Genomic DNA, 14870 nt, shown 5'->3' on the forward strand with positions numbered 1-14870 from the left:
TTAGTCACAACAACTTGTGTGATGGAAGTTTCTTCAGTTGATTATGTCCATATTTAATACTATGTGTGAATGTAGTTCCAATTTATTTTGTTAAATGTTTATCCATTTTGAGGCCACCCAACTCCTCAATGACTCTGAGTGGCTTATGCGTGAACAAGAAAAAAATATGTATGTATCATTAAAAGAGATCCAGGAAGAGCAATACACAGCAACCATTAAACAAACAGAACTATTTCTATTGGTGCTAAAGCTGCAATATTAAGTTAGCTGCTGAACCCATTGGATTGGGATTGAGTGTTAAAGCTCAAACATTAACCTGCAGCCCACGATTTCTGTAATCTGCTGTATTGTCTGCCTCTTCGTCACATGAATTTTGAGCCTGGATGTTTCCCTCAACAGTGATGGCTAATAATTATTTAAAGAACTATCCATTGGTTCCCTATTTCCCTTTGAAAGCTGTCTAAACTACTGGATATCCTTTTGTCTGATGGTGGCTAATTCTGTGGGGGAGTATGAAACAACATTCTGGGAATTATTTTAGCAATTAATTTTATTTGGCGATTCTTGGTTCTAATAGCCAGGTCATTGACTTTCAACTAATTAACCTTTGTTTTTAATATAGTTTCAAGAGTGGTTATTATGTAGTTCAGACTTACTGTATGTGTGAATGTGTTTTTTTTTTTGGTTGGTTGGTTGGGTTTTTTTTTGGTACGTTAAGATTAGAGATGGGCTGGCTATAAACTAGATATCCTGGCACTGACCAAGTTTCCAGAACTGGACTTGCAGAGGACACTGGACCAATTTGGGGTCCAATCTCCTGGGCCAATACAACTTGCATCCCTGATCATGCTTTTGATCAATGTGACTGTCTCCTCTGGTGTCATTGATGGTGGAGACTATGGCAAAGCTATCCTAGTGAAGATCTGGGTCAGACTGCTTTGGTTAGCACTTCATGGGGCTGTTTGGTAGTGGTTGTGCCTGGTGATTTGGTGGTGATACCTGGCATAATTTGTGTATTATCTAAGAATTATGGGCTGTAGTAATGAAGGTAAAAGAATAGTGTCATGGTTCCAATAGATGAAACCCATGAAAAGAACTTCAAGGCAAAATTCTTCCTTAAAGAACATTTCATTCAGGAAACAAAGTATCGGCACTACATAGTTGAACCCCAAAACTAAATTCCCTTCCCCCGGATACAAATTAACAAAGTGCAATTCCCACGCCCAATAAGCTGTCATAAATCACATTCTCCAATTAGCGTAAAATGTGGGCTTTCTCCCCAGCTCCTCAGCCCGCCAAAACGTTATCAGCTCATCCTTGGGTTTCCACAAAACAGCGTTATTATTATTATGGCTAGCTGAGCTCGAGCTTTCATCCCAACCTCCCCTTTCTGTGCCTAATTTCTAAATACCAGAAGAAGCATGTTAAAAGTAAAGAGAAAATGGCTGCAATTTTCATCAGTTATCAGAACGGGAACATCCAATGTTTACAGCATTGACAAATAGAATAGAAATTGCATATGAAAACTTAAAAGTTAGTTATAATTTTTGCTGTTGTTCTCAATGGAATATGGATTAATATGTAGTTACCTTCATTACTACAGTCCATAATTCTTAGATAATACACAAATAACTTTTTTTGTAAAATGTATTCGATCTGTGCAAGACACTTGAAGATCTTACTACTACATATTAGAAGAATGCACTTTGTTTCTCTTCTATAACTTTAGACTCTGCTTATTGAAGATTGTTAACACAGAGAACTGGCTTAGTTTCGGTAATCCTAAAAGACATAATAGAAAGTGGAGACTTTTGTAATCAAGCCAATTATCTATATGGAGTTTTGGTGATCTATCTTGAAAAAGTTTGGCAGTATTCAACTTCCTTATCTACAAAAAAAAAAGTCTGAGAAGCAGAGTTCAGAATGGAAATTACTGAAGCTTTGATTTATCTGTCTCAAAACATTCCAGGATAAGCTTTCTTTGCAACAGACAACTGATTTATGATTTCTTCATCTAGGATCAACCTTTTTCAAAACTGTTTTGTGATATGAAATTTTGCACCCTATACAAGCAAGTTCTTAACACTTGCGAAGGCAAAGCAAAACTAGGTGATTATGTGCTTAGGTAATGATTGTTTTTTGTCATGTAAGATTATCCTGTGAGATTACCAAGTGCTCAGTTTGAGAAAGGACAGGTATAAAATATTAAGGGAAAATATTAATAAAAGGGAAATGCAATTGACAACCACTGAGGAGGAGGAGTAGGCAAGTTCCAAAAATCAGATACATAAAATAGAAAGGCAAAGCTTATAGAAGCTGACAAAGTGAAAGAATTATGGCAGAAGCGGCAGCCTCTTCTACTAGCAAGAGTTAACTGATGTAACTCGCCACCACTAGCAGAACATCCTCATGGAAACTGAGTGGCTGTTCTCAGAATGAGACTGAAGGGAAAGATTTACTATTTACCACAGGTTAAATGGATAACCTGGCAGGAAGATCTTCACTTTGGTTTTATTTATTGCAGTCCTCCCATTTTGGGAACATTGAGCTACCACAATTAGTTTAACTGAAATTTTTTTAACCCTTCTTTTGCAGGATTATCCTGCCACGATTCATTTTATATAGCTCTAAAATACGTAATTTAACTTCAAACAGAAGAGAGGGAGAGAGAGAGGAAGGAAGGAAGGAAGGAAGGAAGGAAGGAAGGAAGGAAGGAAGGAAAGAGGAAAAGAAAGGGAGGAATAGAATAAATGTCTCACCTTTTTATTTTTAAATGTATAGGCCATATAGAAGGAGTTTTTTAAGATACAACAGCACCGTTGAAGAAGCTATGAACCAAGTGTTTAGTGCTTGGTAGCAGTGTTTTCTTCAGTCCTGCAAACAAGGAAATTAATTATTTAATGGTATATAAGTGAAGTACACTTTACTCCTGATGTTTTGTGTCACAATATATCTTCTTTAATAATGTATTATCTTCTCTTGCAGAATTGCTACCCAAGTGTGAACAATTGCAGTGCCAATACAAGTGTGCCATGTCCTTGAACGAAACTAGATGTTACTGTGAGGAAGGATACGAAGTTGGCAGAGATGGAAAAACCTGCCAAGGTAAAGTAACCATATTATCATATTATTCCATGGGGTGCAGTGGTTAGAATGTGGTATTGCAGACTAATTCTGCTGACTGCCGACTGCCAGAGTTTGACAGATCGATTCTCACCAGCTCAAGGTTTTCTCAGCCTTCCATCCTTCCTAAGTCAGTAAAATAAGGACCCAGATTGCTGGGGGCAATATGCTGGCTCTATAAACTACTTAGAGAGGGCTGTAAAGAACTGTGGAATGGTATATAAATCTAAGTGCTATTGCTGTTGCTATTCCAAAACATTTTGCTCAGGAAAAATCGTAGGAAAGCTTGAATTTAGTGAACTATACAGACTGGGGAAGGTGGTGGTATTTAAACTTGATTTCTGGAGAACTTGCCCAATGCTTTTTCTATATTCTCTAGTCTTGTTCCCACCTATCCATCCATATTGGTTAGCAGAATAACATTTCTTCCCTGGGATCTCATTCAGAATGTTACACATTTTTCTCCAGAACAAATCCTGGTTCTTCCATTGTAAATGTTTACTGGCATGTAACATGCATCAAACAGGTACCAATACATTCCTGCATTTTTTTCCACATCACAACCATCTAGATCAGGCATGTCAAACTGCCGGCCCATGGGCCAGATGCATCACGCCGAAATTGCACCCACCCCATTGCCGGCAATGGGGAAAAAGTCCCGATACGTCACGTGATGTCACGTGACATCGTGCGTTTGACATGCCTGGTCTAGATGATACCGGTTCATACAGTCTAATTTACACTATAAGCCTTTTTATTCATAACTAGAGCTATGCCTTTCCTGCTAGTTATTCACCATCTCCACAGTGCCGTACATACATATATACTTTTAAAATTCCAATCAATGATCTGCATTTACCTTTATTCGTATCTATTACAACTTTTTCCTTTTTTAAAGATACAAACATACATTATTTCTGTTTTCATTATTTTAGTCTTCACTTTTTCAGTCTTGCAGTATTCTGTTAATATAACTTTACAATACAGATAGAGTTAATATTCACTGTTGGGTCCCACAAGTGTTTTTTCAAAAGGCAAATAGACTTTCTTTGTTTTTGCTTGAAGACATTTCCCTTCTCATCCAAGAAACTTCTTCAGTTCTCACCTGAAGATGACCTGGATGACTGAGAATCTTCATAGATATTCATTGTTGTGCTACCTGGGAGGGCTAACATCAATCTTGCAAAATTGAAAGTATTTCTCCATTCCTTTTCTACTACCTTCCAGAAAACTAGAGAGAGTTCCTTCTGAAATGCTTTCCATTCCATCCCCACTTCTTTTACATGCCAGTTGTCCCATCTGTGGCTCCCCCTCTAGTCTCCCAAGATCATTCCTACATACAATTGCAATCTGTCAATGTTTGTATAGTTTGATTACTGTTTCACAAGCACAGCTGACTCTACCTTGGCCCCAAATATGTTCATACTATCCTATGCAAATTAGTTTCTCTAATCTAATAAAGAATGCAGAGAAGAACAAAGATGATTAGGGGACTGGAGGCTAAAGCATATAAAGAACGGTTGCTGAAATTGGGTATGTCTAGTTTAATGAAAAGAAGGACGAGGGGGGACATGATAGCAGTGTTCCAATATCTCAGGGATTGCCACAAAGAAGAGGTGATCGACCTGTTCTCCAAAGCACTTGATAGCAAAACAAGAAGCAATGGATGGAAACTAATCAAGGAGAGAACCAACCTGGAATTAAGGAGAATTTTTCTGACAGTTAGGACAATTAATCAGTGGAACGGCCTGCCTCCAGAAGTTGTGGGTGTTGGAATGCTCAAGGTTTTTAAGAAGAGATTGGACAACCATTTGTCTGAAATGGTTGTCTCTTCTTGCTTGAGAGGGGATTGGACTAGAAAGGGATTGCATTGTCACAATAACTTTATTATTGTAGACACCACCAACATCCTGCCTTCATCCTGTCAAGGAGAAAAAATAATGATAAATACAGGATTCCTGAATATAATTTAACTATTTTTATTTTCAGATTTTAATGAATGTAATCTGTATGGACTCTGTAGCCAGACATGTCAAAATACTGGTGGATCATATATTTGCAGCTGTGTAGAAGGATATCTCCTTCAACCAAACAAAAAGACTTGCAAAGTGAAAAAAGGTAAGCAGGAATATATTGCTGTATTTATTTGCTGTGATTCTCCATTGTTGTATCTAGCTGACCACCAGTGGAACAAAATGCTGAACGATCTCTAAACCAGAGCTACTTTGTGGTGCTCTTTCTTTCTTTCTTTTTTAAAGTGCATTCTCTTTATTCTAATTGCCTTGATCTACATTTTGAAAACATGAATGGAATTTTGGAGTTGTCATAGATACAACAACTCTTGAAAAGAGAAAATCAGCACAACAGCAAATAGATGAGTTGAGCCTTTCCTGTATTATTTTAAGGTTGGCTTTATAGCAATCTGAAAGAATTTGAGAAAGATTAACTAAGTCAATAAACAGTTTTACTTGTTAAGGTTGATACAATGCTCAGTTCAATTCTCCTGGATTTTATGTGATGCTTCTTCATGTATCTTATTCTTATCTACAGTAAATCAAAATCAGAAAAAAAATTTCAGAACCTTTTCAAACTTCAAACTGACAGGTGCATATGTAGTCTTAACAAACACAAAGGATGTGTAATGCATTACAATTGCTGAATAACAAAAGACCTCAGCATGCCTGGCTGAGGAATTCTGGGAGTTGGTCCACAAGTCATAAAAGGGCTAAGTTTGAAGACCCCTGGTTTAACTACTCCATGCATCTGGTGAAATGAGCTATAGTTCATGGAAGATTATTCCTTTTAATAAAATCTGATAGTCTGAAAGCCTCCTTCTAACTCCAACACATAGTTCATAACAATTACTTTAAAGTAAACAGAATGGTTTAAATTGCTTCAGATGCCAGATGTGTCACCATTTTGTTCCTCATAACATTCAATGAGGGTTATGTATATTTTCATTAGTGGCATCATTGGCATCATAACCCTCATTGAATGTATATTGAAGGTTATGTATATTTTCATTAGTGGCAATAAATTAAATATTTAAAGGAATTGGTAAGCTTCCTTTAACAGAGCTGGAGGGAAGAAAGAATTTTCTTAATCAATATAACAGACTAATGTTTTTCTTGTGAAGTATTCATAATCGGCATGCATGAGGTACAATATGGGATGCTTGTGATAATACATGTAGTCTTTGACTTAAACCATTTGCTTAGGAGACCATTCAAAGTTACAACAGCACTGAAAAAAATAACTTATGATCAGTCCTCACATTTACAGTCAGCACAGCATCTCCATGATCACATGATCAAAATGCAGGTGCTTGGCAACTGGCATCCACTATGGTTGCAACATCCAGAAGTGATTTGATTATTATTTGAAATTTTCCCTTAAAGCCAATGAAGGAAGCCAGATTCACTTAACCATCACATGATTCACTTAGCAATTGCAGTTATACATTTAATAACCATGTAAAAAAATCATAAAATTGGGCACAATTCACTTAACAACTGTCTTGTTTAATAACATAGAACATAGAATAATTGAGTTGGAAGGGACCTTGGAGGTCTTCTAGTCCAACTCCCTGCTCAAGCAGGAGACCCTGTACTAATGCAGACAATTGACTGTCCAGTCTCTTCTTTAAAGCCTCCAGTGGTGGAGCACCCACAACTTCTGACGGCAAGCTATTCCACCGGTTGATTGTCCTCACTGTTAGGAAGTTTCTCCTTAATTCCAGGTTGCTTCTCTCCTTGTACAGTTTCCATCTGTTGCTTCTTGTCTTGCCTTCTGGTGCTTTGTAAAATAGGTTGATCCCCTCTTCTTTGTGGTAGCCCCTCAAGTATTGAAACACTGCTATCATGTCTCCCCTTGTCCTTCTTTTCACTACACTAGCCATACCTAATTCCTGCAACTTATAACCAGAGTTTTTCATATGTTTTAGTCTCCAGTCCCCTAATCATCTTTGTCGCTTCTCTTTGCACTCTTTCCAGAATCTCAGCATCTTTTTTTATATTGTGGTGACCAAAATTAGAAGCAGTATTCCAAGTGTGGTCTTACAAAGGCTTTATAAAGTGCACTATACTTTACATAATCTTGATTCTATCCCTCTGTTAATGCAGCCTAATAGAAATTCTGGTGTCATAAGTCTAGGACTTTCTGTAATTATGTCGGCTTGCTCTCTTGCCCCGTCAAAGGAAACTAAACCAATAGCTCTAATAACATTTCTAAGAAGTAGAAATAATACTTGTGAAAACTGTCCCTAATTAAAACCAAGTTACTAACTTACTTTACTTAGTTATTTTTTATCCCAGAGAGCAAGTGCAGTTTAGTTGAATTTTCCAGAATTTACCGCAGTGTATTTGGGAAAATGCAGTGAATATAGTATCAGGGAAATGTGAAGGGTAGAATATGATTAAAGATATTGATTATCCCAGGAAATTTGGGTTTGTTTAAAATTCATATTGATCCACAAAGCATAGCAATTAGTTTGAATAAATCTAAAAGAAAGCTATACACCAAAAATCAATTTCATTTTTCTTCCTGTCGTACTCACATGGCATTTTACTGATGTCATTGCTGGAACTATAATGAATAACGCAATTAGTAATTAATAATAGAGAAGTGCTAATGCTCTTAATGCACTTTAACGTAGTGTTATTTAACGAAGACAGCAACAATGGTAATACAAATGTAGCTGAGATTTATTTCTGAGTAGTCATATGTAAGATTGTGTAGCTACTCATACTAGACTGGCAGCAAAATGTCAGCAGGAGAAATAAATAAGGAAAGAAACTCCCAAATCAAATATTTCATAGGTAAGATATCACTGAAATAGAGACAGGAAAATATGATGACAAGCAGTTATAAGAGGTTTGTAGGCATTACTGCATAATTCATAAAGGGCTAGGAAAAAATATTTCAATTGAATCAGTTGGGCCCTCCATACAAAATAACATATATAATCCCAAATGTAGTATTTTAACCATACAGCATTGTTCTGTAACTGTGAGCAAAATGAATATGGCTTTCAGCCAGCATGTTATTCAATTATGCCCTCATAAAACTCTAGATCTATCAGAGTCTAACTTACTTAGAGTGATTGCTCAGATATGTACTTGTACAGGAGGTTTGCTTGAAAAAAATATGTATCAACTGATCTGTAAACATGAACTTAGCCCAAGAAATACCAAGGAATGGGACAAAAAAATACTCCTTAAGATTGCCCTATCTTTACTGTCTTTGGTCTAAGAGGTAGGGAAGGAGAAACACTATCAGGCTTTCAACGGTCTCCTATTGTAGCTTAGATCAATAAAGTAGATGTCTAGAATTTCTTATGGTGTCTGTTTCCTGACTTGGTCAACTTCAAAAAGATGGCGTCAATCCTGAAGCTTGCCTGCTTTCTATTCAGACAGGCAGGGGACCTTGCTTCTGATCAAGAAGATGGCATCTGATCCTCAGAATACCCTGTTGTGCATTAAACAACTTGCTGAAACATTATTACAACATCACCACCAAGAGGATTTATGAAAACAAATCTACCCAATCCCAGGGTACAATTAAAACAGCATTTGGGGCAAGCTTTGCCTCAGTCAGAAATAGCTTAGCAGCCAGCAACCCAGCCAATTTCTCTGTTTCCATGGGAGTTTGCCAGGGAAGCTCAGAGAAGCCCAGGTTCAGTTCTTGACTATCACAATTCAGTGTGAGTTGTTTATGGCAGGCCAACTAGCAGAATTTCATAAAGAACTCACCAAAGTAATTTTCTTTTGAGTTTTCAGAAAGAAAGCCCATTTCTCTTTTCCACGGCTCCTTTTTTTTATAGTAGTGCCTGAGTATAGTCATTCGTTCCCTCAATACTCAGGATGATTCAGTCTCTGCTTTATTGAAATCCTTAATAAACGAAGTACAATATGTGCTAAATTCATGCAATGGTATCCATAACAAATTGAAGTGAGGTCAAAATGATGACACAATGTGATGATGTCATTGCGAAAAATGTCACAATTGCATACTTGTGCAACTGCCTAAGTTACAGCATTTGTGATACATAGGAGACAGAGGAGAAGAAGCCAACTTTGACTAGGTAGAGCAATTAATTTCAGAAGACAGTGTTGGGGATATAGGCCGATGGTTGAAACAGCATTTTTAGCTAGCTATCAAGTTATCTCTTCCATTGTAGACACTGAGATGGTCTTTGCCTGTGATCTGCCAAACAGACCAAGCTGAATAGCCAGGCTGAGAGGTTGCAGGTATGAAGGAGGGTGTAGATTAAGCATATTCTATCTTTAAATACTGCAATAAAGGGATTTCAGTTCTGGCAGTGAATCCAGTTGTAATCTTCAAGGCTAGTTGCATCTGGAACTTGTCCACGGATCACAAATAAAATAAGCAAAACGGCAGTTCTCCACCTCCCCAAAACCTAATAGAAACAATAAGAGGGACTGTCCTTGTTGGCAGAAGCAATGGAAAAACAGTAGTGACACAATCTGCAACAGAGTTGGCAGAATCTTAGTTTCATTCCTGATTTAAACTGAGTTGTGTAACACAAAATTGGTATTCTGTTAAGAACTAATCCTCTCCATTTAAAAAAATACTTTGTTTTTGGGGAAAGGACACTAAATCTGTGTTTTTAAGGGGCCTGTATAAATCCTGGGAAGCACTTTGCAAGAGCAAAAGAGTAAAAAATATATTTGATTTTAAACCATCCAAACAAAACTACATCCTATTCCTGAAAATTCTTGAAATTTATTTCTGAATGTGAAGAAAAGAGTAGTCCTTCTCATGATGGTGCAGAATAGAGAAGGGATCTCTTGTTTCTTACTTTCCCTCTCTATTCTCTTGTCATTATGTACATAAAAGAGTTACTGCTGGATTAACTACTTCCCTTGGGAATGATCGTGCTAATTATCCACAGTAATCTATTTAGCAGCTCTGGAAAGTTCTATGTCTTTTGATAGATAGACATAGAAATTGTATTGCAGTACTTCATGTCTCTGGTTTTGCTTCCTATTTGTGTCATTTTTGCAAGTAAAATATTTGTATGCTTGCTAAAGTTTACCAAATAAACATCAACCTTTTTTTTTTTTGGTTAGCTCTAATTAATTGAGTGTTTGCTTAGACTGTTGTGGACACAGGGGTTGATTGAAAGTGCACTGGGAATTAAATTGGAAATTACTCACAGTAATTTTCCAACAGGAATTATGGTGTAAATATAGGGGGAAAGTAAAGAATAAATACAGTTCAAATGACAAATCTGAAAATAATTTACTTGACTGGGTTCATACATGACTAGTGTTAGGTCAAGGTTCTGATTAGATCAATTAGCTAAATTTATCACATCCAGATCAGCAACAATCTGGATATTCATATTCATTCATTAAGCATTGTCAAAAGCAATTAAAACAATAAAAAAGCTGTCTATGAACTTTCTTTCCTTGGCAGAATTAGAGAAAAATCCATAATCATTCAGTGATTAAAAAATAGCAACATATACCTAGCAGAACCATACTGTCTATTGCAGTTTAAATGGACTTTCTGTGCAGTAGAATCTTCAGAAACTCTTTAGGAAATGTTGAGGATACTTAGAATACTGAGGAAGTTAAAGTAAGATCACCAGATCTACTATGCATTTCCCCTTCTATACATTATGGCTGATCAGGTATTTGAATTTTTAGAGACTTATAGTAAGAAATAAGAACTTTCTCCAAGACACAGCAACCAGAGATTGAAAATTGTTTTTCTGAAATCTATGACGCCATGATTTCATATTCTGACAGATCATGTTTGTAGCATGTTGTTTGTTTGTCAGAAGCATCACAATTAAAATAAGGCATACTATACGACATACATTTAAAATATAAAATACAAGATTAAAACATGTACAAATTAAACAGATCTTGCCCAGAAACTAGCAACATTGTGTTCTGTCACACTGCCGTGAAGTCTTCAAGCATACACTGATTGGGGCACAAAGGGCAGGTATATACATATGTGTTGTTTTCTGCATGTCACCACAATTGCAAAGAGCAGAACCCACCGGAGAGCCCCATTTGTTCAGAATATCTCTGGATCTTGTTGTATCCACATGCAATCTATTCAATGATTTCCATACTTCCCAGCTTTTGTCAGACCCAGGTGCCAGCTCCTCTGTTGGTTCCATCCAGTGTTGGTTCTTTGTAGCTTTCCAAAGGTCCACTCTGCTTTCAAATTCTTCAGTCTTCTGTCAACCTAGGAAGTTTTTCCCGGATTTTACTCTCTGATGAACTAGTTGTGGGCCATCAAGAGGGTATTGTCTAGATATTGATGATTTGAGCTTCTCTCTGTATACTGCTGCTTCTCTGAAAATAGAAGGTTTGGCAATGCTGGCTAGCTGGTAGATCTTATTTAAAAGGGTGGGTTTAAGGCATCCGGTAATAATTCTGCTAGCTTCATTCAGAGCAACATCTACTTTCCCAGCATGTGCTGATTTATACCAGATTGGGCGGGTTATTCACCTGATGAGTAGCAAAGAGCTAGAGTTGTTGTCTTAAGGACCCTTGGTTTGGCCCCCCAGGTAGAGCTCATTAATTTCCTGAGGATGTTATTTTGTCCACTGACCTTTATTTTAGTGTTGGTTTATTTTAGTGTTTGTATTTTGGTGTAGCACATTCTTTTCTTCCTTTAAGCATTTAATAAAACCTTCATCGAACACAAGTAAAGAAGTGTTTATAAAAGGAGCAAGTTATTTTAATTGGTTTATATAATTGTTGCAAAAATGGGCACATTATTTTTATTTGTTAATTAACCTTTCCTTCTTTGGCCTCTCCTTTTTCCTTTTGTTTTTAGAACCTAATGATCTTCCACCTCTACTATTGATTGCAAATTCTGACACTATTGATGTCCTATATCTAAATGGAACTAGAACATCCACCTTTGGATTTTTGAGAGGAAGTGGAATTCAGACATTGGATTATATACACAATAAGAACACAATATGTTGGATTGAATCAAGAGAATCTTCAACTCAGTTAAAATGCACTGAGATATCAAAAACTGAAAAGCTGACTGATGAATGGATAATTAGCACCATTCCTAATCTTCACAGTAAGTATTTTAAGTCTGAAAAAGTATTCTTTCCAGAAAAAATAATAAGAATCTGTCATATCAATGACATGTTTTATAGATTAATGTTATGTTATTAATGTATGAATAAAACAATTTTTGGCATATTATGAAGTAAATTGTTAGCTGGTTCTGTTCATGTTACATTTGGAGGTACAGATTTTTAAAAGATTTAAATATTGTATCCCATTTACTTATTAGATTTAGGTCCTGCTTTTTGTTCAGGAGCTACATAATACCCCCTGCTCCCATTTTTCTTTGCAACATTATAAGGTAGATTTGGCTGAGATAGATTGACAGGCCCAAGCGAGTTTCCACAGTTTAAGGTGGTCTTGAACCTGGGTTTTTTCAGTGCAAGTTTAATTTTTATATCACACAGCTTTACTTATTTAAATGAATATAATATAAATTTATATAGTGGTAATAGAAAGAAAAACCTAAAGAGGCAGTGAAGAGGATTCTTATTTTAGTACTTTAAACCTTTGGATGCTGCCCATCTAAACCAACTTTTCTCTAGGCAGTTTGCCATATGTTAACATCATGCAGACATGCGTGCACTTATATTGATTAATAAGCACACGGCAGCCAGGGTAGTTAGATAGTCCTGTGTGGCATATATGGTTAAAATGGACGGAATATGCATAATGCAGAATCTGAGGGCATTAATGCCAGCAAAAAAGTATGTCCATATACACTGAAGTGTCACACCTTCTCCATAAGGATTATGTGAAAGGCAGTTCCTTGCTCAATTTGGAAATTATACTTTTATTGGTGAAGCCTATACACATGTCTTCGTTGCAGCCCCACAGTACAATAGCACTGATTCATATTTTGTTAATATTTAGAATCAGCTGTTCTGGATTTTTTTACAAGTACTAGTCTAGTTAAGTATCCTTAATCTCTACTTGTTCAATTGCATTCTTTATTTTAAGTACATTAGGTACATTTCTGTTTGTTCAATGTTATTTTGTTACTGTCAACCCTTATTTCTAAGCCAGTATTTCTCCGTCTCCACAACTTTAAGCTGTGCAAACTTCGGTTCCCAGAATTCCACCAGTCACTGGCTGGAGGAATTCTGGGAGTGGAGGTCTGCACGGCTTAAAGTTGTGGAGGTTGAAAAACACTGCAAATTATTGAGATATTTTTTGAAGTAGCAGTGAACCTGATCTACACTCTTCATGGCAGTTTCTACATCCCTGTAAGCTGCTTGGCTTTCGTTTCCTTCTTTGTATAAGCAGCAGGAAATGAATGGGGTCCTCATAGGACTTCTCAGCCTTTGGGTTCAAATAAGCTATTTGTCTCCATCCCACATGTACATACGAGAAGCTCAGCCATGGGAGAGTCATAATCACTTGCAAAAAGTGTTGCTATGCTACATGCTTCGAGCACTGCAACTTGCAGAAGCATTTTAATAAAAGAGAAAAAAAAGATACCTTCATTTGAATGCATTATAAACACACACACACACACAAACAAAACTAGACAATGACATACAATGATGTGGAGATTATCTTTGTGTGAGAGTGTGTGAGTGTGGGCATGCACACACTTGTGCTTTGTAAGTGTAACTTTCTTTTTATTCTGTAGACAGTAGGAATGAGGGGAACTCAGGTAGATAGGGAAGGAGGGAGGGAGAGAGAGAGGGAGAGAGGGAGGGAGATTTGGTAGATAATAAGCAAACAAAGAAACTGATCAATGGGTAGGAGACTGAATTCATTTTTTTAACTCTGCTCAGGCTTGAGGGAGAACTGCACGCTTGTGATATTTCAAGGCCAGTAGAAATCAAAATTATTAGAGACCTGCTTCAGATTTATTGATGCAGGGTTATGGGGTGGGGGAACCAGGTGTAATAGATCTAAATGGCTAGAGAATTTATAATCAGCCTTCTTAATTCTTGTTTATCAAAATTAAGATAAACAGAGAAGTTACAGTTAAGCATATGCTCACAGTATCAAGCTTCAATAATAAAAAGACTATAGAAGGCTGAGTTCTTACAAATGTTGAGCATTTTTCCAAAATAAATGTGATTGTGGTTAGAGAATTTAAAAACTACACAGTAAGTTTAATTTTTTTTTAAAAAAAAATGTTTAGCCTTTTTGTATACTTTCCATAGTATGGTGTATAGTAATGCTATAGTCTTATCATTTTCCCAAAGAACATTTTTTTTTAAAAAAAGGAAGATATAGAACTACTTGACATTTTGCGTTGTGAGGTTTTTGATTTTTTTTTTTATGAAGCCACTGAGTTAGAACATGTATTTGTAAAATGAAAAGTTAATTTAAAAATGGAGCAGAATCATTTCTGGCATAGTCAGATTCCCAGCATGTGATATTTTTTCTGAATCATTTCAGGAGCAAAGTCATATACTGTTTGAAAGAAATATAAAAAGATTGAGAGGAACATAATGTATGAAAAGGCTGGGCTATTCTGTCAGCATGTGTAAACTGTTCAGTTTATCAATATGTCACAGAACATCTGGGACACCATGTGAGGATTCCTGCAGCCGTCTGATGGTTCTGAAGTTGATCATAAGATGTCATTTTTGTAGGCATAATTATATAAAAACTGTCAAGGCATATAAGCCAAAGTAATGAAGTAATTGGAAAGTGTTTTAAATATCTGCCACTGCATTTGTTTCCAGAACATAC

At 36.5% G+C, this 14870-nt stretch overlaps 1 protein-coding gene across 1 annotated transcript in view; it reads left to right on the plus strand.

Moving 5' to 3' along the window:
- Window positions 1-14870, plus strand: part of LRP1B (LDL receptor related protein 1B) — a gene marked incomplete at its 3' end in the record, with an annotated part of 540296 nt that overhangs the window by 235662 nt on the left and 289764 nt on the right. The window contains exons 5-7 of the mRNA XM_029284208.1: window positions 2986-3105; window positions 5113-5241; window positions 11947-12204. Coding sequence (XP_029140041.1) covers window positions 2986-3105; window positions 5113-5241; window positions 11947-12204 — 507 coding nt within the window. The remainder of the gene's footprint in view (window positions 1-2985; window positions 3106-5112; window positions 5242-11946; window positions 12205-14870) is intronic.

The sequence above is a fragment of the Protobothrops mucrosquamatus genome, unplaced genomic scaffold, assembly GCF_001527695.2.
Source record: "Protobothrops mucrosquamatus isolate PMUCROS unplaced genomic scaffold, P.Mucros_1.0 scaffold429, whole genome shotgun sequence".
NCBI lineage: Eukaryota > Metazoa > Chordata > Lepidosauria > Squamata > Viperidae > Protobothrops > Protobothrops mucrosquamatus.